The sequence below is a fragment of the Pinus tabuliformis genome, chromosome 5_2 (assembly GCF_031772625.1).
Source record: "Pinus tabuliformis cultivar Carrire ecotype Pingquan chromosome 5_2, CPIR1, whole genome shotgun sequence".
NCBI classification, from domain to species: domain Eukaryota; kingdom Viridiplantae; phylum Streptophyta; class Pinopsida; order Pinales; family Pinaceae; genus Pinus; species Pinus tabuliformis.
The window spans coordinates 620,892,642-620,916,976 of NC_142306.1; the positions used below are offsets into that span (position 1 = coordinate 620,892,642).

A 24,335-nucleotide genomic window follows, 5' to 3' on the forward strand; every position below is an offset into this window, starting at 1 on the left:
ATGCAGTAACCTGACAGCCTCTCTGGTGCGCTTTCTCCCATCTTTGGAAGACTCTGACTAAGTGGATGTCTCCACTCCTGGATCCTCTGCATGTGGCTGTTCAACATCAATCTGAGGCTCCTCAACCATAGGAGCTAAAAGCTCCTCAATCGCATGTAGCTCAAGCTCCCTCTCAAGGGAAACTCGCATGGCCTTCTCCTCAATGAATTTGACATCCCTAGGAACCACTGTCATCTTGGTGGTTGGAAAGTACACCCGATAGTTGTGAGGTGTATCAGTGTACCCCACAAGTATCCCCAACTCTGTTGTCGGCTGAAGCTTCTTCTGTGCATCTTTGGTCACATCACAATATACTGATGACCCAAAAATCATGAAGTGACCAAAATCTAGCCTCTTATCGGAATAAGTCTCCTTTGGTGTCTTCATCCCAAGTATTCGATGCGGGATATGGTTCTTCAAATAAACTGTTGTCTTTCTTTCCTCAACCCACAAGTGTAGTAGTAGGCCCTGATCATGTAACATCGCCCATTCTACCCCTACAATGCTTATGTTCTTCCTCTTTTCCACCCCATTCTACTGTGGTTTATGGGGTGCTGTCAACTCTCATTTAATCCCTTTTGCTGCACAGAAGTTCTTAAAATAATTTGAGACATACTCACCACCGTTATCACTCCTCAAATATTTAACCTTCTTGCCAGACTCTTTCTCAACCAATGCTTTAAATTCATAATTTTTTTTGAAAGTTTGATCCTTCTTCTGCATGAAAAATATCCAACATTTACGAGAAAAGTCATCAACAAATATAACATAATATCTGTGTTTGTCCATGGATTTTGTCGAGAATGGTCCACACACATCTTAATGGAATCGCTCTAGAATTTCCTTTGCTTGACTGTCTCTGTCGTGAAAGGAAGCCTTGGTGTATTTTCCCAAAGTACACCCCTTGCATGTATCAATTTTCTCTAGCATACCTTTGGAAAGATTGGTAGAGATCTACTACATGATTTTCAAAGCCCCATGATGTAAGTGACCCAATTGCCTATGCCACAACTCACCAACATCTCGGCTCTGCACCTTCTTTTCTTTTGTGCTCAAAGTAGCACAATCCTCTACCTCCAACTTATAGATATTCTTAACTCGAATCCCTATCTTCTTTACTTGACCCATGGCTATGTGTCGAAGGAATGCCTTTCCTTTCGAGAAGATCACATCATAGCCTCTATCCTCAAGCATGACGACTAATACTAATTTCTTCTTCAACCCGAGCACATACATAACATCCCTTAAGGTGAGAGGAGCACTCTGCTCCCTCTGAAAAGTAATTGTGCCCAATCCAGTAGCACCGTACCTCCTGTCACCCATCTCGATATGCATATAGAGATCCTTCTCCTCTAGGTCACTGAATAACTCCTTGTCACCAGTCATGTGGAACGAAGCTCCATTGTCAAGGTATCATAAACTACCCATCATTGATGACACCATGCATGCAATGAGAGTGAAGTCCAATTCGAATTGAGAGGCCGAAGTCTCACCCACCACTCCTCCTGAGGACTTCTTCTTGGACTTCTTGAGTGGACAATTTGTAGCAAAATGGCCCAGCTCATGACAATGAAAGCACTTAACTTTTGTCATGTATTTCTTCTTGCCTCCATGGCAAGAATCCAATTTGGAATGGGATGCCTTTCCTTTCCCTTTCCTTACCTTACTCGCTAAGGCACAATTTTCCTCATCATCTGTCTTTGATGAGGAGCCATCTCTGTTGTTCCTTCTAATCTCCTCTTGCACCAAATCCAACCACAATCATTCCCAATATGGAAAATTCTCCCTCCCATTGACAGAGTCCTGATAGCTATTCCAACTCTTGGGAAGGCATAAGAGAGCTAGGCTCACCATATCATCCTCAGCAATGGTTATTCCTGTTAGGTTCCTATACCAATAGGAGTCATAATTTTGATTGACTAAGGTTAAGCCTTGTAATATTGTACATACCTTTGCTTTTTGCAAATGTTTTCCATATTAAAAAACATTAAAAAATGTAAAGAGGGTATGTCTTAAAAGAATAATCAAAGGACAAAAAGAATGGAAAAGGTCACAAAAAAATGAAATATATGAACCCCAAAAGACAAAAAGAGACCATGAAAGTGTGCAAGTCAAAATGCCACTACTATTTACTTTTTATGCATAATAAATGATTGTGTGAAGCTTGTTATTTATGCCACAATCCATGATAGTCAAAATGTTTAAACTTGGCTACTTCATGCTTTGAATTTCGTGTTTATAGGTAGTGAATAAATCTGACCAAACAATGTAATCTTGGCAGATCATTAGATAGGTAGAGTGAATAAAAGGAGCTCATCAGTTTAATCTGAACCCTTGGATGATATAGTGTTAGACTTAGATAGTTTATTTTGTAAAGAAAAGAAAAGATTGATAAGGGTTTTCTAGCCTAAATGCACCGAAATAAAGTGAAGAAAAAATGGTAGGATAAGTAAGTGGGTAAGTAGTAGAAAGGATGCAAAAATATCATGTAATTGACACAAAAAGTACTTATGTCATTGTTCCAAATGCATTTTTTAAATATTCATAAGCGGTAAACAAAACAAAGGCAATGGTTCACAATTTGGTTTACTTAACATCCCCTCATTCATTTTAACCCCCATGACAATTACTAACTGCCCTTCCATAAGAAAAATATTAATACCTATAGTTTTTAAGTCAAAAAGGCTTAGAGCATTTCTCTGACTTCTGGTGGGACCAGACCCTAAGCTTGATGACTTAAGAAGGAAAGGTGTTAACTTTCATCATAATTCATTCATTCCCCTCACAAAACCCCTTTTCCTAAGGTTAAGTTCTTTTGCCTAGGAAAACCCCTTCATAAACATGGTTCATGTACAAAAAACCAACCAAATACATTTATCCTAAGTACTAAGTATATGGAAAATACATAACATTTCATTCACCTGGGCACATTGCCCCTTTCACTCATTTCACTTCATATTAACTTTTTTAATTAAATATCTAAAATTCCCAAAAACCCACTACTCCATATATATTTAACCCCTTTATATAAAATAGCCCCACCCCTTAGTTTATTTATAAACTATGTTACTACCCCTTATGCCGAAAAAACTTTTAAAACCCACCCTCAGTCCTTAATCCTATGTTAAAAAGTCCCCGATGAGATTAAGCTCTAGATTAATCTCATACCATCGATGATTAAGTCCCCGACCCCCCATTAAATCACATCATTCACCCCCGCACAACTCCCATCTCCCAATCATCGTCGATTGTCCCTCCTCCACATCCAACGCCCCACAAGCATATCGGGCCAGCCCGACGCCCGCCCTTTACCCGCCCGATAAGGTGGTTTTCCCCCTGGACCCGGTGCTATGTGTCAAGTGCTGAATCGAATCTGGTGACTCCTCCCAAATGCCAAATCACTTTCCCCTTCCAACCGAAAACTGTCACTGTTCATCAAATAGTGAAACATGCCAAAATTAACCATTTTCCCTATAAAAGCTTGTTTACACCTCTTTTCACTCTTTTCACGCATTTAGCCTTTGAGAGCTTAGAAAGTCATTACAACCACTGCAAACGGCCTAATTACTCACAAACCTCTGCCATTACTCCACAGACGTTGCAAACGGTCCAGCTCGTTCATCAGTCTATACCAGTACCGTACGAACCTCTGCAGTCGCCTTCAACCCCCATTTACAGTCAATTCCACCCAATTCCAGGTATTTAACCATGGAATTCTAGCTCCATTGTCAAATTCCAAGTAAATTCACCCTCTTTGACATTGTTAATTAAGTAAAAAGATCAAATTTACTTAAATTTTAACACTGTGAGCCATAAACCACTACAAAACCTTCGTTGCCCTAAAAACTATAAATCACCCCCCACACTCAAATCCACAAGAACTGAGTATGGCTGCCCCAATTGCAATGGATGTAAGGCCCATCACTACACCTCATTTAGACCTGGACCACCTTCCTTTGGCGGATAAAGATTTCCAAATAAAAGATACCACTGTCCTAGAACCCCTGCTCAAAGTACATTGCCAAAGTAGGGACAAGTTCCTGAACCATGCTGATGAAATTGGCCTTTGGGAGTCAAATTTGCCCAAGTACCAGTTCCCCCAAGTCCACATTTTTCTTGAAATTATGCATATGTTCTATGCTTGCTATGTTCCTAGTCACAGAACTGTCATGTCTCATGACCAAAAGGTCCTTTTCACCATCACTGTTGAGTCTATAAATGAAATGTTGCAGCTCCAACCAGGACCAAGCCTAACCCCACTTTCAATTGGAGACTTTTTGGACTTGTATCCCAAAATTAGCTCTACAAAGTTGGCCCAACTATTCCAAACCTTCATCAGAGAAGAGAAACACATCCCTAAGGACTCCCCTCCATATGTATCAGTCATTTTCTCTCCATGGGGCCAGAATATTGTGGCCATGATATCTTCTGTTTTAGGTTACTCCACCAGTGAGTACATTGATGAAATAATTCTTGCCTTCATGTCCATCTACACTCCAGGGTAGCCTCCTGCTGTCATTTATGACTATGCCCAATATATAGTTGATAGGATGCATGAGCAATTCCTTAGAATGAAATTTTGAAATGGTTTTTAAGTACTCCTCAGTTTTATACCATATGTTCTTATATTATCAATCAGAGAAGTTCCCATTCACCCTTCAAAAGCTGGACACCAAGGGTCAGCCCAGGTCAGTCATTTTTTGGACCCCATTGATCCATCAATACCAATCTCCATACTCTTACTCTGATTTCATTGATTTATTTGTACATCCAGTCATGACAATGTTGATTGGAAACCCTCCTCCTAGAATCAGTCCAGAAATAAAAAGAGTCCTTCAATTGTCTAAGCAGACCAAAGTTGGTGACTGGTACCTTTACCAGAATCATACAGAAATCAGGATTTATGGTTGCATGCTGGCACCATACAAGCTACCAAGATACCTCCCAATGAGGTTGTTTGCATTATAATACTATAGGCAAATTATCAATGCAGATGAAATAAACTTTGTTAATGCCAAGAAGAAGGCCAATTTCAAAATAAAAGACCAACTAGGCCCCTTCATATGAAACTCTAGAGAGGGTGGCCAAGAGGCAGACTTGATATTACAGAATATGAAGTTCCAAAGAATTTTTGTCTGGAGATATGATCCTTTGGAATTCATTACAAAGAAAAGACAAAAGGTCAAGCTAGGACCTTTCATTCACCATCCCATATCTGAGATAGAATCTTATGCAAATCAAATAGAATGGGTGGAGGGTACCCTAGTAGACCAGGATAACACCAAAGTAGATGTTGAGAATGATCTTATTGATTTAGAAAAGCAGCTTGATGACAACTATTTTCTGTAGGTACCAGGAGAACTAGAGACTACTATGAGCACCCCTTGGGTCATGCAAACTCCTCAAAATGAGGAGAAGATCCCAAAAAGAAATAGAGAAGGGGCTTCCACTTCAGGAATGACCACCTTTGATTTGCAGCAAGAATCAAACAAGAGGCAAAGGCTAAATCTAGCCTCTGAACAAGAGTTTACTGAAGATTCAGCTGAAGTCACTAATATAGGAGCAGAAAGAAGTAGGCTTGCCACTCCATCTGGAGGCATGCAAGAGCCTTCCACATCACAAAATCAGATGTTGGAAAGGTAGCTTAGTGTTGAAGTGTCTTCTTTCAAAATGCCAGCTGACAAAGACCAAGATATCAAGGAAAGGTATAAAGAAATCAAGGCTAGAAATGAGAGGCTTAAGGCCCAAACATATGCACAATATCTAAAGCTGACTCCTACCAATCAAACAAGGCTAATGTCAGCCTTTGACATTAAAGAGGGGAAGTTACAAATGACCTTTGTGAAGCCTACAACCCAATAGCCAAAGACAACATTAGATTTCAAAAGGCTAGATTTCGAAGTGTTGGTAAGGGATATTCATCCCATAGACCAGATTGAGCTACACAAACAGGATGGATAAATGATATACTCCACCCTGACAGGTAAAGCCATAGCTGCCCATCAGCTACAAAACACCTTGAACAACATCTCAGCACAATTCTAGTTGGAGAAGGTCTCCTCACAGGTCAAGGATACAAGGATCAAGTCCTTAGAGGACTTAGTAATTGAATTGGGACACGATCCCAAGGATATAAAAGCTACAACACAACTTATCAAAAAGAAGAATGATGACATAGCTGCATTGAAGAAACAGCTAAAAATACCTCAACTATAGCATCCACAAACACTGGAAGTCCTAGAAGCCCAGCAACAACATGAAGAACTAATGGACTTGGTCTTGAAATTGAATGACCGACTTAAAGAAACTGAAAAGAAATTGTATGCTTTGATCCAATTAAAACAGGCAAATGTAGCCACTTCTTCAACAAATGTTATCCCCATAGTCTCCACAGCAGTGCCATCCACACTAGCAGCATCTTTGGCACCTACAGATCCACTTGCAATAGCCCTGCTAGCAACAATAGAGTCTACATCAGCGGCAGGTGCATCAGGAGAGAAAGCAACAGAACTTGTCAAAGCCATGGAAGAGATGCCTATCCAGGTTACTGAAATGAACAAGTTAAGAGAAAAGGTTGCAAGTTTGGAAATAGACTGCAGACTTGCCCAACTGAAGCATAAAGAAGAAACACAAAGGGCCCAGAAAATGGGTGAGAGGATCAAAATCCTAGAGAAGGATTTAACACTGGAGAAACCACTTGGACAAACCAAAGAAATGTTGTGGGCCAATATCATTGACTCTGTTAATGATATTTGGCCATCAATCCAAGTAATTTTTGAACAAATAGAGTTGGTAAAGATAGCTAAGAAGCTATCCAGAAAGTGAAAGAAGAGTTGGGAAATAAGACAGAGGATGCAAATAGACTCATCCACTTCCTCAACAGCAAGAACAGATATGATCTCCAAGAGCTAAATATAGAAGATAGGAATGCTACCATTTTAGAAATAAGGAAGGTCCTTTCCAAAAGGAACCTTATGCTCAATTTGGAAGAAAAATTTCACAATATGCAGGTAGCCATTGATAGGTTCGTGGCTAAATTCCAGATTTTGAGGGAGAAAGGTCTGCCCAGTCCTATGGTCATCAATGACAAACTCATGACACAACTGGACTATTGTGATAGACTCAGAAAATTTGCTAAGGAACAAGCCAGTTCTTCATCCATTAAAGCCCTGCCAATAGGCAAAGTGTTATATGACACCTTTGAGAACTTGTTTTTCCTTGAGCATGAGGTAAAACATTTGTTCCTCACCAAGCCAAATTTTGCAAAGTATACTGAGGCTGATGAAATCTATAGGAGAATGGTGAATGTGAAATTACCAGATGCAGAATGGTGGGAGAAAATGACAGATTTACTGTGATAAATTTATAGCAGAAATTTACTACACAGTAAAAATGAAGGCAGCCAGGTAAAATAGATGAAAACAGGGTGGCGGCGTCAAAGAGTATCAGAGTTAAAGAGTATCAATTGAAAGATGAAAGTAAAGAAGACTCCAGCATTAAACTCCACAACTACAAGCCAAATTAAAATGCTACACTCCAACAATAAAGGCCAGAACAACCTTAATAAAAGGGACAGCATGAAACAGTTCATTAGCTATCTCTATCTTCTTGCAAGAAGATATTTGTATTTCCTAGAATAAATCTCAAGTTGTTTTGAGATATTTTGTAATGATTTTTTGTTTAAATAATTCAAAATTCGATGTATGTAGGGTGTATTCTTAGACATTTCCATAGTTTTCTTGATCAAAGACTGTAAGTTATTACATCACTATTGAACCAACAAGCTGGATTATTGAATAAAGCAAAGACATTTCACTAGATTCATGTGTAGTGCAAAATACAGAAAAGTATCTTCTTTTGTGTTGTCACTTTCCTTTAAAAGTTTTTCCATAATCTTAAATGTATTTCAAATCCAAATGCTTTAATATGGAATGATATCTCAGAACTTGCTTCATTTCACTCTGTTTTGACTATTAGGCATTTTGTATGTTTTTTGCTATAATTATCTAAGTTAAGGAATTCTTGATTGCTCCTTAGTTCAGGTAGTTTCCCTTTGGTCTATAGTAAAGGATTCTTAACTGCCCTTTGCTCATGATCACCTTCTATTCCTCCTTTTAATCCCGGTTTGAGGATTCTTAAGTGCTCTCTCACCCTGGTTAAAGATCATTTCACCCATTCGACCTAAAAACCCGTGTTTCACTCTGCTAGCTTGCCCATTGAACACTCCCTTTAATGATTTAATCCCAGTTTTGCTTCCCTTCATTGACTCCATAGTCCAATAGCCAAAGACATCATTCTATCCATCTGTGTAAGGATTCCACCATCCAACTTTCAATACAAATCCAAACCCCCTGAACTTTAAGAACTAGCCTAAAATCCCAGCAAACAAAGCTAAATTATATAGAGAGCCCTCTCTGATTCATAGGTTGGCTAGAGCATATACTTAAAAGATTGGTTTGCAGTTACCTCGGTCTTTTCCTTCTTTTGATAACTTCTAGCAAAAAATACTGAGTGATAACATAGTGGCGACCATACTGGGGACAACCCTAAGTCCTAATAAATCTTTAAGAAATTTTTAATTATGTATTTTGAGCCTCTTAAAGTTATTTATTAGAGTTATTTCTCACAAAAAGAAAAAAAATTAAAGAATTTATGAAATTCTGGCTTCGAAGAGAACTCATTATAATAGGGCCAACCCAGATCCAAACCCTCCCCCATTATTTGATAATTCCAACCTGATTTCAAGAAAATCCAAAACAGAGGAAAGTTCATCTAGTCACACACCCTTAGTTAAAGCTAATTCATGCCCTGATGAATGGTTGTTTTTAGAAGATCTTCCCTTTGATGAGAAATTTGATTTGTCATTATTTAAGTCAAAGTCTGAAAGTGAAATTTGTGATACTGTCCTAGATCCTGAGTTTATTGCAGACCTTGAAGTCCAAAAAGCCAACAAATCAATTGATGAGTACATTTTGAATTCACCACAATCATCCCTTAGTACTGCCAAGATCCCTGAGCTTTCTGAACAATTGTCCACTACTCTTAGTTCACCACTATTCCCTTCAACATCTGAAGCCCATTCCCCACCTCCTTTCATACCCTCACTCCCTTACCAACCTATCATATCCCAGGTACCACCTACTAGTCCTAGTTTATCCTCCACTACTATATCATCTTCTAGTGTTTCAACCCCACATCTTAGCCCTTCCCAGCTTATAGCCATGGCAAATAGATATGCTCCCCTTGTCTTACCTGCTCCACTTGGTGCCATGCCAGTAGACTACCAGAGTAAAATCGTCCAATTTGATGGCATAGGACACTACACTGCACAACACCATGTTAATAAAATGACAGACTACTTTGAACTTCATGAAATTGATATTGTGGATGTCCAAATGAGACTATTTTCTCAGACTTTAGCTGGTGATGTTAGGAAATGGTTTAGATCACTGCTTGATAATAGTATTGATAGTTTAGAAGTATTTCAGCAACAATTTTTGAATAGATGGGAAAAGAAAAAGAATCCTCTACAGATCCTTTCAGAATATGAAAATATTAGGAGAGGACCCAATGAGACTGTTCAATACTACTGCACCAGATTTAACAATATATACAATGTAGTTCCAGTTAATCTTAGACTCCCACCTGACTTAGCTTTAATAAAGTTCCTTGATGGTTTTGACATAGACATGGCATTCCAGCTCAGGGAAAGAAACCCCCCAACCCTAGAAGATATACAAAGTGTATCAGTAAGTGTAGAGGCTAACTTATTAGCTAAAAGAGCTAGAGTTAGGAATGAAAGAAGAGGATGCTAAAGATGAGCCTTCACCCTCTGACAATAAAATAGATAGTTTAGCGAAATGCATGGAAAAGTTAATGGATAGAATAGAGAATATAGAGAGGAAACCCCAGTTGGATAATCAACAGGCGCCTCCAGTTAGAAACCCTAACTTTAGGAAAAACCAAAATCAAAACCAAAACACTAGAAAAATGGACCTGATCAGAATATTAGGCCTCCTTTCCAAGAAAATTATGTAGAAACATCCCATCCTGAAGACCCAGAGCAAGACACACAGATTAACTTGATGGGATTAGATGATGAAGGTGTTGTTTTTCTGACCCAAGATGATCAGGAATTGCATATGCTGCAGCAATTGCAAATCTAGTCTGGAGAATCATTTGATTATAAACAAGGTTATTATTCTGCCATCTTTGAAGTGCATAAACAATATAACCTAAGGAGTAAAAAGAATTAAGATATTCCTGACCAGACCAAGAAAACAGTGCCAAATCAACCTAAGAATATCAAAGAAGCCCCGGTTTCTAAAATCCTCCAGATTCTCCCCAGACAAAACCTGAATCCTTCTGGCCCCACCATCGAAGATATAACCCCTAATCAACCTTCTAATGATCAACCCTCTACTTCAATTCCCCCTAAAAAACCAGTGGACACACCTCAAAATACTAGATTGGAAAATTCACAAAAAGAGGTCCCCAATAAAGGAAAAGAAGACCATCCCACTCAAATCCCTGTCGTGAAAACTCAAAACCCTCAAACAAAGAAAGCCCCTTTTCCTTTTAATTTGGGAGTAGAGGTAGCTAAGTTAAAGATTTCAGTCCCTTTAATAGAGTTAATCAAGAATGAAACCTACAAAACACAGATAAACCAGACCTTGAACATTGCTGAAAATGAGGACTCTATTAACCTATTTGATGACCAACCAGAACTTATATTTGGTCCAGATGTTAATGGAAAACCACTAGAAGGAGGAATACCACCTTTCTACATTAGCCTTGGCATCCATGACAAAATTCTTCATAATGCAATGTTGGATTCTAGGGCCTCCCACAACTTAATGCCCAAATCAGTAATGGAAAAATTGAACCTAGACATTACAAGGCCTTACAAGGACTTATTTTCATTTGACTCAAGTCAAGTAAAGTGTCTACGGTTGATTAAATACCTTTGTGTCACCTTAGTTCAATATCCTACCAAGAGCATCCTTATGGATATTGTGGTTGCTGACATCCCACCGAAGTATGGCATGTTGTTATCCAGATCATGGGGAGCCAAACTTCAGGGATCTCTACAACTTGATATGTCATATGCAACAATTTCTATTTTTGGACAACCCAAGAAGCTGTACCGAGAAACTTTAATGAAATACATGGTGAGTAGCCAGGATTGGCCTCAAAACTTTCCTATCTACTCTGTACATTCAGACATTGATTCTTTTATTCTGTATAATACTGATCAAACACAAGAAACTCTTTTAGACAATGTTGATACAAAACCAAAAGAAATTTCAGTTTCAAAACAAGAGGAAACTGTCCAAACTTTAGAACTTTCCACTAAACAAGGTAGTCAAGATGAGGAAAAGTTGGTGGAAACAGATGATGCTAATTATGAACATGAGATATTGTGGCATCTTGAGTTTGATGGGTCAGTCAATAAGTTTGGAGCAGGGGCAGAAGTTTGGATATACAATCTAGAGAATGATCACTCAGAAGGCCATGCATACAGAGTAAATTTTAAACGTACTAACAATATGGCCGAGTATGAAGCACTAATTTTAGGTCTTAAATTAGTTAGGAAGCTAGGAGCTATAAGAGTTTATGTCACGGGAGTCTCTAAGCTAGTTATAAAACAAATTAATGTGTATATATGAAAAAACACCCTAGATTAAGTTGTTATAGAGGAACCATTGTAGAAATATTAAACACTTTCTTAGAAACCAAGGTTGTTGTAATTCCTAGAAAACATAATATGCAGGCTCATAGTTTAGCAATGTTTGCCAGCACCTGCAAGTTACCCTTTCAGCCTAACTATCAGTACACTATTGAAGTTAGGCACAGACCTGCAATTCCAGATAATTTGAAGAACTGGAAAATATTCGTTGATGACAAACAGATAAACAACTTTTTAATCTCAGAACAAGAATTTGTAAATAGAAATATAGATACTGACACATCAATAGATCCTAACATTAAAGATAAACCAGAAATAAATGAGATAGAAGGTGAAGAAATAGATAGATTTCATCCCACTAAATTTACAAAATCAGAGAAACAAGAGCAAGTTGAGATTGATGAGATAATTAACGAAGACATTGAAGTAATCAATCTCAAAGACAATTTATTACCTAAGGGATTAACCCCTTTGGAAGACTTGTTTGATTCAAATGATGTTCCTAGAAAGCCTAAAATGGAACCTTTAAAATCTGATATGGAGGAGTGTAATATTGGCACTGATGAAAATCCAAAATTGATCAAACTTTCTAAATCATTACCTCCCACTGAAAGAATAAAATACATTGAGTTATTAAAAGAATTTCAGGATGTCTTTGCTTGGAGTTATGAGGACCTCAAATCCTATGACACCAACATCATACAACACACAATCCCTATAAAAGAAAATCAAAAACCTTTCAGACAAAAACTTAGAAGGATAAATCTTGTCCTATTACCTTCGATTGAAAAGGAAATCTAGAGAATGTATGATGCTAAGATAATTGCACCAATCAGATTTTCTGATTGGGTTTCAAACCTGGTGCCAACTAGGAAGAAAACTGGCGAAAGCGGACTTTGTGTGGACCTTAGGAATCTCAACAAAGTATCACTTAAAGACAATTACCATCTCCCCAAAATGGATCTTATTTTGCAAAGGGTAGTTGGGTCAACCAGAATCTCATTATTGGATGGGTTCTTTGGTTACAATCAGATCTTAGTTCATCTTGATGACCAAGCCAAGACTGCCTTCACTATGCCTTGGGGCACATTCATGTATATGAAAATGCCTTTTGGACTAATGAATGCAAGAGACACTTTCCAAAGGGCTATTGATATAGCCTTTTCCAAAGAAATTCATGACTTCCTTGTGATATACCTAGATGACATTACTGTATTTTCTAAATCTGATAGCCAACATTTGGATCATCTAAGACAGGTTTTTATTAAATGCAAGAAATATGGAATTTCTTTAAACCCCAAGAAGTCTTTGTTTGGATTAGAAGAAGGAAAGTTACTATGTCATATAATCTCAAAACATGGTATCCGAATAGACCCTTCAAGTATAGAAGCTATCTTACAGATACAACATCCAAGGAACATTAGGGAATTACAAGCTTTCTTAGGGAAAATTAACTTTCTTAGAAGATTTATTTCTAATCTAGCAGAATTAATTAGATCACTGAACAATATGTTGAAAAAAGATTCGACCATAAAATGGACTGTTGAGGCTAAGAAATCCTTTGAAGACATTAAACTAGCCTTAACTAGAACACCAGTTTTGATCAGTCCAAAATTTGACAAAGATTTCATCTTATTTTCCTTTGCTTTTGAGCACACAATTGCTATAGTTTTACTGTAGAAAAATGACCAGGGCTATGAACAACCTATTTCTTTCTTTAGCAAAGCCCTGAGAGATGCACCCTTAAAATATAACATAATGGAAAAACAAGATTTTGCTTTGGTCAAAGAAATTAAGGACTTTAGGGTATACATTTTATATTCTCATATAGTAGCCTATGTTCCCAATTCAGTAGTCAAAGACATCTTAACTTAGGATGGTCCAGATGGAAAGAGGGGAAAATGGATTGCTACTATTCTAGAATATGATATAGAAATCAAACCAACTAAGTTAATCAAGGGCCAAGGTTTAGCTAAGCTCATGGCTAAATCAAACTAGCAGGCCCTGGATATAAACTTTATTGCACAAATAGATAATGAAGAGGAGATGGCGACTCCACTAATTAGCCAGGCCTTTATTGAATCACCATGGTATGCTGATATCATTTATATTTTACTAAATTTACAAGCTCCTCCTGAATTATCTAAGACCAAAAGCAGATTTTTGAAGATGAAATCCTTAAAATTTTGTATATTAGACAATGCTTTGTTTTGGATAAATCATGAAGGTATTCTCCTCAACTGTTTATTAAAAGATGAATCTGACAAAGTATTGCAAGAGTTTCATGTAGGTGACTGTGGAGGACACCTTTACTAGAAAACCATTGCTGATAAAATTATTAGAGCCGGTTTCTACTGGCCTACCTTATTTTTTGATGTAAAGAAATATGTGACCTCCTGCCACAAATGTCAAATTTTTTAGGGAAAGAAAAAGTTTCTACCTTTACCCCTCAAGCCAATCTTTGCTGAAACACCTTTTCAACATTGGGGTTTAGACTTCATTGGTGAAATTCACCCACCTTCCTCTGCCCAACACAAATGGATCCTCACTGCCACAGAATATTTCACCAAATGGATAGAGGTCATACCTTCAAGGCAAGCCACTAATACTATTATCATAACCTTCCTTGAAACCAACATTCTATCAAGATTTGGATGTCCAATTAAGCTCATTACTAATTATGCAATAGCCTTTAAATCCAAAAGAATGATAGATTTCTGCAACAAGTATCATATAACCCTGGGTCACTCCACAGCCCATTACCCTCAAGGAAATGGACTAGTAGAATCCTCAAACAAAATTTTGGTGAACATCATTAAAAAGTTGTTAGAAGATAATAAGAAAACATGGAATAAAAAGTTAGCCAATGCCTTATGGGAAGACAGACTAATCACTAAGAAGTCAATTGGTACCTCTCCCTGCCAACTAGTTTATGGGATGTACGTTGTTTTTGCATCCTCCTTGGGAACACCAGTGATGAAGTTGCTTCAAGAGTTGCAGGTTTAACCAAATAGTATCCCTCAAAGAATCAATCAAACAATACATATTCAACAAACCAGGGAGGAATTATACATCAGATCTCAAGTTGTTCAAGAAAGGATTAAAAAGATCTTTGACAAGATAACCAAGGCTGAAGATTTCTACCTTGATGACAAAGTCCTAAAATGGGATTCAAGGAGGGAAGATAAAGGTAAACATGGGAAAATTGATTTCCTATGGAAAGGCCCATATGTCATTTATGCTTTCAGAGGTAATAATGCTTTCTTCCTAAGAGAAATGGATGGTACATAAGCAGAAGGTGGACCAATGAATGGTCGAATGCTCAAACACTATTTTGAACCTAATTACTGATTTTTTTACTTCCCATTGTACACATTTCATTTTTCTTCAAAATGTTTAGTGTGGATTGGATGGTGATTCTTGAAGTTGCAGCTCGAAGAGAAGGCCATAAGATTTAAGGATTTACGGTCATAAGTATCAATAATGCAAAGACATAGAGGAAAATTTTGCAAGGTAACATCAACAACGATTCAAAGGCTACTGATCTACAAAGTTCTTGACATTTCACTAGGAAATGCCATCCCCATGTGGAGCCACTGTTAGGTTCCTATACCAATAGGAGTCATAATTTTGATTGACTAAGGTTAAGCCTTGTAATATTGTACATACCTTTACTTTCTGCAAATGTTTTCCATAGTAAAAAAATTAAAAAATGTAAAGAGGGTATGTCTTAAAAGAATAATCAAAGGACAAAAAGAATGGAAAAGGTCACAAAAAAATGAAATATATGAACCCCAAAAGACAAAAAGAGACCATGAAAGTGTGCAAGTCAAAATGCCACTACTATTTACATTTTATGCATAATAAATGATTGTGTGCAGCTTGTTATTTGTGCCACAATCCATGATAGTCAAAATGTTTAAACTTGGCTACTTCATGCTTTGAATTTCATGTTTATAGGTAGTGAATAAATCTGACCTAATAGTGTAATATTGGCAGATCATTAGATAGGTAGAGTGAATAAAAGGAGCTCATTAGTTTAATCTGAGCCCTTGGATGATATAGTGTTAGACTTAGATAGTTTATTTTGTAAATAAAAGAAAAAATTGATAAGGGTTTGCTAGCCTAAATGCACCCAAATAAAGTGAAGAAAAAATGGTAGGATGAGTAAGTGGGTAAGTAGTAGAAAGGTTGCAGAAATATCATGTAATTGATACAAAAAGTACTTATGTCATTGTTCCAAATGCATCATTTAAATATGCATAAGTGGTAAACAAAACAAATGCAATGGTTCAAAATTTGGTTTACTTAACATCCCCTCATTCATTTTAACCCCCATGAAAATCACTAACTCCCCTTCCATAAGAAAAATATTAATACCTATAGTTTTTAAGTAAAAAAGGCTCAGAGCATTTCTTTGACTTCTGGTGGGACCAGACCCTTGGCTTAATGACTTAAGAAGGAAAGGTGTTAACTTTCATCATAATTCATTCATTCCCCTCACAAAACCCCTTTTCCTAAGGTTAAGTTCTTTTGCCTAGGAAAACCCCTTTATAAACATGTTTTATGTACAAAAAACCCACCAAATACATTTATCCTAAGTACTAGGTATATGGAAAATACACAACATTTCATACACCTAGGCACAATGCCCCTTCCGCTCATTTCACTTCATATTAAATTTTTTAATTAAATATCTAAAATTTTTGAAAAACCCACTACCCCGTATATATTTAACCCCCTTATAAAAATATCGCCACCCTTAGTTTATTTATAAATTATGTTACTACCCCTTATCCCGAAAAAACTTAAAAATCCTGCGCTCAGTCCTTAATCCTATGTTAAAAAGTCCCCGATGAGATTAAGCTCTAAATTAATCTCATACCACCGATGATTAAGTCCACAAGCCCCCCATCAAATCACGTCGTTCACCCCCGTCCAACTCCCATCTCCCGATCAGCATCGATCATCCCTCCTCCACATCTAACGCCCCACAAACATATCGGGTCGGCTCGACGTCCGCCCTTTACCCATTCGATAAGGCAGTTTTCCCCCTAGCCCCCGACGCTACGTGTCAAGCGCTGAATGGAATTAGGCGACCCCTCCTGAATACCACTCACACCACAAAAGTGGTGTGATGGACCTCCCAAACCACTTTCCCCTTCCAACTGAAAACCGTCACTGTTCATCAAATAGTGAAACCCGCCAAAATTAATCGTTTTCCCTATAAAAGCCTGTTTGCCCCTCTTTTCACACTTTTTGCACATTTTGCTTTTGAGAGCTCAGAAAGCCATTACAACCACTGCAAATAGCCTAATTACTCACAAACCTCTGCCATTGCTCCATAGACGTTGCAAACGGTCTAGCTCGTTCATCAATCTATACCAATACTGTACAAACATTTGCAGTTTCCTTCAACCCCCATTTATAGTCAATTCCGCCCAATTCCAGGTATTTAACCATGGAATTCTAGCTCCATTGTCAAATTCCAAGTAAATTCACCCTCTTTGACACTGTTAATTAAGTAAAATGATCAAATTTACTTAAATTTTAACACTGTAAGCCATAAACCACTACAAAATCTCCGTTGCCCTAAAAAATCTAAATCACCCCCCACACTCAAATCCATAAGAACTGAGTATGGCTGCCCCAATTGCAATGGATGTAAGTCCCATCACCACACCTAATTTAGACCTGGACCACCTTCCTTTTGCGGATAAAGATTTCCAAATAAAAGATACCATTGTCCTAGAACCCCTGCTCAAAGTATATTGCCAAAGTAGGGACAAGTTCCTGAACCATGCTGATGAAATTGCCCTTTGGGAGTCAAATTTGCCCAAGTACCAGTTCCCCCAAGTCCACATTTTTTCTGAAATTGTGTATATGTGCTATGCTTGCTACGTCCCCAGTCACGGAACTGTCATGTCTCATGACCAGAAGGTCCTTTTCACCATCACTGCTGAGTCTATAAATGAAATGTTGCAGCTCCAATTAGGACCAAGCCTAACCCCACTTTCAATTGGAGACTTGTTGGACTTATATACCAAACTTATCTCTGCAAATTTGGCCCAACTATTCCAAACCTTCATCAGAGAAGAGAAACACATCCCTAAGGACTCCCCTCCATATGTATCAGTCATTTTCTCTCCATGGGGCTAGAATATTGTGGCCATGATATCTTCTGTTTTAGGTTACTCCACCAGTGAGTACATTGATGAAATAATCCTTGCCTTCATGTCCATCTACACTCCAGGGTAGCCCCCTGTTGTCATTTATGACTATGCCCAATATATAGCTGATAGGATGCATGAGCAATTCCTTAGAATGAAAAATGAAAGGATTTTTAAGTACTCCTCAGTTTTATACCATATGTTCTTATATTATCAATCAGAGAAGTTCCCATTCACCCTTCAAAAGTTGGACACCAAGGGTCAGCCCAGATCAGTCATTTTTTGGACCCCATTGATCCATTAATACCAGTCTCCATACTCTTATTCTTTTTTCATTGATTTATTTGTACATCCAATCATGACAATGTTGACTGGAAACCCTCCTCCTAGAATCAGTCCAGAAATAAAAAGAGTCCTTCAATTGTCTAAGCAGACCAAATTTGGTGACTGGTACCTTTATTAGAATCATGCAAAAATCAGGATTTATGGTGCACATTGGCACCATACAAGCTACCAAGGTACCTCCCAATGAGGTTGTTTGCATTAGAATACTATAGGCAAATTATCAATGCAGATGAAATAAACTTTGTCAATGCCAAGAAGAAGGCCAATTTCAAAATAAAAGACCAACTAGGCCCCTTCATATGCAACTCTAGAGAGGTTGGCCAAGAGGCAGACTTGATATTACAGAATATGAAGTTCCAAAGAAGTTTTGTCTGGAGATATGATCCTTTGGAATTCATCACAAAGAAGAGACAAAAGGTCAAGCTAGGACCTTTCATTCACCATCCCATACCTGAGATAGAAGCTTATGCAAATCAGATAGAATGGGTGGAGGGTACCCTAGTAGACCAGGATAGCACCAGAGTAGATGTTGAGAATGCTCTTATTGATTTAGAAAAGCAGCTTGATGACAACTCTTTTCTGCAGGTACCAGGAGAACCAGAGACTACTATGAGCACCCCTTCGGTCATGCAAACTCCTCAGAATGAGGAGAAGATCCCAAAAAGAAATAGAGAAGGGGCTTCCACTTCAGGAATGGCCACCTCTGATTTGCAGCAAGAATCAAACAAGAGGTAAAGGCTAAATCCAGCCTCTGAACAAGAGTTTACTGAAGACTCAGCTGAAGTCACTAATACAGGAGAAGAAAGAAGTAGGCCTGCCACTCCATCTGAGGGTATGCAAGAGCCTTCCACATCACAAACTAAAATATTGGAAAGGTAGCTCAGTGTTGAAGTGTCTTCTTTTAGAATTCCAGCTGACAAAGACCAAGATATCAAGGAAAGGTATAAAGAAATCAAGGCTAGAAATGAGAGGCTTAAGGCCCAAACATATGCACAATATCTGAAGCTGACTCCTACCAATCAAACAAGGCTAATGTCAGCCTTTGACATTAAAGAGGGGAAGCTGCAGATGACCTTTGTGAAGCCTACAACCCAGCAGCCAAAGACAGCATCAGATTTCAAAAGGGTAGATTTCGAAGTGTTGGCAAGGGATATTCATCCCATAGACCAGATTGAGCTACACAAATAGGCTGGAGAGATGATATACTCCACCTTGACAGGTAAATCCATAGCTACCCATCAGCTACAAAACTCCCTGAACAACATCTCAGCACAATTCCAGTTGGAGAAGGCCTCCTCATAGGCCAAGGATACAAGGATCAAGTCCTTAGAGGACTTAGTAATTGAATTGGGACACGATCCCAAGGATATAAAAGCTACATAACAGCTTATCAAAAAGAAGAACGATGACATAGTTGCATTGAAGAAACAACTAAAAATACCTCAGCTACAACATCCACAAACAGTGGAAGTCCTAGAAGCCCAACAGGGGCATGGAGAACTAATAGACTTTGTCTTGAAATTGAATGACCAACTTAAAGAAACTGAAAAGTAATTGAATGATTTGATCCAATTAAAACAGGTAGATGTGGCCACTTCTTCAACAAATGTTATCCCCACAGTCTCCACAACAGTGCCATCCACACTAGCAGCATCTTTGGCACCTACAACTCCACTTGCAACAGCCTTGCCAGCAACAACAGAGTCTACATTAGCAGCAGGTGCATTAGGAGAGAAAGCAACAGAACTTGTCAAAGCCATGGAAGAGATGTCTATCCAGGCTACTGAAATGAACAAGTTAAGAGAAAAGGTTGCAAGTTTGGAAACAAACTACAGAATTTCCCAACTGAAGCAGAAAGAAGAAACACAAAGGGCCCAGAGAATGGGTGAGAGGATCAAAATCCTAGAGAAGGATTTAACATTGGAGAAACCACTTGGACAAACCAAAGAAATGCTGTGGGCCAATATCATTGACTCTATCAATGATATTTGGCCATCAATCCAAGTAATTTTTGAACAAACAGAGTTGGTAAAGATAGCTACAGAAGCTATCCAGAAAGTGAAGGAAGAGTTGGGAAATAAGCCAGAGGATGCAAATAGACTCATCCACTTCCTCAACAACAAGAACAGATATGAGCTCCAGGAGCTAAATATAGAAGATAAGACTGCTACCATTTTAGAAATAAGGAAGGTCCTTTCCAAAAGGAACCTTATGCTTAATTTGGAAGAAAAATGTCACAATATGCAGGTAGCCATTGATAGGTTCATGGATAAATTCCAGATTTTGAGGGAGAAAGGTTTGCCCAGTCCTATGGTCATCAATGAAAAACTCATGAAACAACTAGACTATGGTGATAGACACAGAAAATTGGCCAAGGAAAAAGCTAGTTCTTCATCCATTAAGCCCTGCGAACAGGAAAAGTGTTATATGACACATTTGAGAACTTGTTTTTCCTTGAGCATGAGGTAAAACATTTGTTCCTCACCAAGCAAAATTTTGCAAAGTTTATTGAGGCTGATGAAATCTACAGGAGAATGGTGAATATGAAATTACAAGATGTCAAATGGTGGGAGAAAATGACATATTTATTGTGATAAATTGACAGCATGAAATTACTACACAGTAAAAATGAAGGCAACCAGGTAAAATAGATGAAAACAAGGCATCAGGGTCAAAGAGTATCAAAGTTAAAGAGTATCAGTTGAAAGATGAAAGTAAAGAAGACTCCAGCGTGAAACTCCACAACTGCAAGCCAGATTAAAAGGCTACATTCCAACAATAAAGGCCAACACAACCTTAATAAAAGGTACATCATTATACAGTTCATTAGCTATCTCTATCTTCTTGCAAGAAGATATTTGTATTTCTTAGAATAAATCTCAAGTTGTTTTGAGATATTTTGTAATGATTTTTTGTATAAATACTTCAAGATTCGAAGTATGTAGGGTGGATTCTTAGACATTTCTATAGTTTTCTTGATCAAAGACTGTAAGCTATTACATCATTGTTGGACCAGCAAGCTGGATTATTGAATAAAGCAAAGTCATTTCATTGGATTCATGTGTAGTGCGAAATAAAGACAAGTATCTTCTTTTGTGTTGTCACTTTCCTTTCAAAGTTTTTTCATAATCTTAAATGTATTTCAAATCCAAATGCTTTGATATGGAATGATATCTCAGAACTTGCTTCATTGCACTCTATTTTGACTATTAGGCATTTTGTATGTTTTCTGCTATAATTATCTAAGTTAAGGAATTCTTGATTGCTCCTTAGTTTAGGTAGTTTCCCTCTGGTGTATAGTAAAGGATTCTTAATTGCCCTTTGATCACCCTAGTTAAAGATCATTTCACCCATTCGACCTAAAAACTTGTGTTTCACTCTGCTAGCTTGCCCATTGAACACTCTCTTGGAAATAGCAACAAGAAATGCTAAAAGTAGCATTGTTATAAATAGCATTTCAGGATATACTCCAACTCTGTTGGAAATAGAAAAAAATAGAATTTCTATAAATAGCATTTCAGGATATATTCCAATTTTAATTAGTCCCTGAATTAAAATTGAGAATTAAAATTCGGATTTAGTCTCACTAGCTGTTTGAAAAATAATTTAATTAATTCATGTTGAGTTAACTAGTTGGTGAAAATAAAACATGAAATCTTTATGAAGACATGCAACATTTATCCCTTTGATTGAGGAAGTTATCCCTTAATTAAGGAGATAAGGATGAGTTGTATTTGAGTTGTAATTAGTTAGCTCAGTTAACTGGGTTAAATCTAGTTAAATTAGTTCCAAACAGTTGGAGGAACTAATTGTGAGTTTAGTTAGTTAATGCATGCATGCATGCAACTAGTGTTCTCCAGATAACTGAATATTCTCTCATAAATAACTCATGCATGTCAGTTCAGAGAAAGACCCAATTGATATTAAAGGAAGGGACAATGTACTATCAGTTGGAGGAGTTTTCTTATATAGGAAACTCATCCATGCAGAAGGAATTATCTCCTTCAGGATTGTGCAGTTATTTCATAGGTTAGTGTTGTGTGTGAGAGGATTATTCACACAGGTGGCAGCTAGAGGACCCATGAGAAATTGTGCAAGGAAATAGGAGGCTTGGAGGACTGAAGGAAGGCATATGTGTTGTCTATTCTGTCTATGAGCAGCAATGAGGGATTGTACTGAGAGCTGGATAGCTTGTGAGCTAAAGCTTTGTGTAATCCTGATATATTTCCACTTCTATGATAATACAGAAAGCGAGGTTTTGTAGAAAAAGTTCTACATGGTATCGGAGAAAAGGTTATCAGAGCTGTGAATAGTATACTGAGAGGAGATTTCGAAGTTTTGAGTTTTGGGCCACGAGTTTTCAGAGCAGATATGAAATTTTTTGTGCAAAATTTTCAAAAAAAAATAACAGATCTGGATTCCTTGCGGAAAAGGACTCAAATTCAAAAAAAAAATCGACTGAATCGGAGTTTGGATGAGGGAGATATTGTTGATTCAAAATTAGCTCTTTTTCCAGAAAATTTCGTGACGGCGGGACAAATGAAATAGATTGGTGTGATAGCCAAGAACCTATATGCTCTTGAGGTTCAAGATGCATGCAAAGCCTTGAGGAGCAAGGCAACTGTTAGATACTTGGTGGTTGAGAGGGAGAGTACATTACCTCTTAACATGCAGTGCTAGAAGAAGTCTCAGACAATTGTGGAGGAGACACAATTGGTGAAGCAGCTTCAGGAGGTTGTGGAGCAGCCACAACTGGAGATGTCGAGAGGAGACTAAGTGGAGGTATCCACTCACGCAGAGGCCTCTAGTAGGGGGAAATTTTGAGCCAAGTGGGCAGAGGGATCACATGCAGCCATACCTCCAGGTGTGAGGTGGGGTGATGTGAAGTGATAGTCCCAATAAGGCTGAAATAGGGGAAGGATCCTTGAGGTACCCAGCCTCTTTGATTAGACCTTGCTACGGGAGCCTCGACGAGGAGTAGCAAGATTTTCTGAGTGAGTAGAGACAGATGCCGATGGAGTGGCAGAGGAAGCTTCAGCTTTAGAGGATGTTTCTAGCCCAACAGCGAGGTCAGTTGGGAGATCGGTTACTTACTTTTCAATAACTGAGTTGTAGTGCAACAGTGGGCAGCATGATGCAACATGATGAGAGGAGATGCAGTGCAAATGCAATGCTGGGAGATAAGACCAGCAGCAGCATGGATGCAGCAGGAGGAATCAGTGTGATTGATGCAATCAGAGATCAAAGTGACAGAGGCTAGAGCAGTCAAATACTAAAGAGCAAAGAGGTGCAGAGCTTTCAGTCGACAGAGGCAATAGCAATCAGAGACTTTGATGACAGAGGCATCATTCTGATTCAGGTTGGATATTTTTTGTGATTCTAGAGTTGCTGGAGCAACAACATTTGAGAGAAGTTTTGCATGCAGAACATTCCAAAGGTTCAGGATCGGGTTCGAGTTGAATGCCTTTCTTGTTGAGAGGGAGTGTTGAAAATAGCAACAAGAAATGCTAAAAATAACAGTGTTATAAATAACATTTCAGGATATACTCCAACTCTATTGGAAATAGTAAAAAATAGAAATGCCAAAAATAGCATTGCTATAAATAGCATTTCGGGATATATTCCAATTTTAATTAGTCCCTGAATTAAAATTGAGAATTTAGTCTCACTAGTTGTTTGAAAAATAATTAATTAATTCATCTTGAGTTAATTAGTTGGTGAAAATCAAACATGAAGTCTTTGTGAAGACATGCAACAGTTATCCCTTTGATTGACAAAGTTATCCCTTAATTAAGGAGATAAGGATGAGTTGTATTTGAGTTGTAATTAGTTAGCTTAGTTAATTGAATTAAGCCCAGTTAAATTAGTTCCAAACAGTTGGAGAAACTAATTGTGAGTTTAGTCAGTTAATGCATGCATGCATGCAACTAGTATTCTCTAGATAACTGAATATTCTCTCATAAATAACTCATGCATGTCAGTTTAGAGAAAGACCCAATTTGAGATTAAAGGAAGGGACAGTGTACTATCAGTTGGAGGAATTTTCCTATATAGGAAACTCATCCATGCAGAAGGAATTATCTCCTTCAGGA

The 24,335-nt window shown here is 37.9% G+C and overlaps 1 protein-coding gene across 1 annotated transcript in view; it reads right to left on the reverse strand.

Annotated features, from left to right (window-relative positions):
- Window positions 1-20,003, reverse strand: part of LOC149160573 (uncharacterized) — a 42,992-nt gene extending 22,989 nt beyond the window's left edge. The window contains exons 1-2 of the mRNA XM_089434645.1: window positions 19,863-20,003; window positions 19,685-19,689 (exon numbers count right to left, since the gene is read on the reverse strand). Of these exons, the coding sequence (XP_089290771.1) occupies window positions 19,685-19,689; window positions 19,863-20,003 (146 nt within the window). The remainder of the gene's footprint in view (window positions 1-19,684; window positions 19,690-19,862) is intronic.
- Between the last annotated feature and the right edge of the window lie 4,332 nt (window positions 20,004-24,335).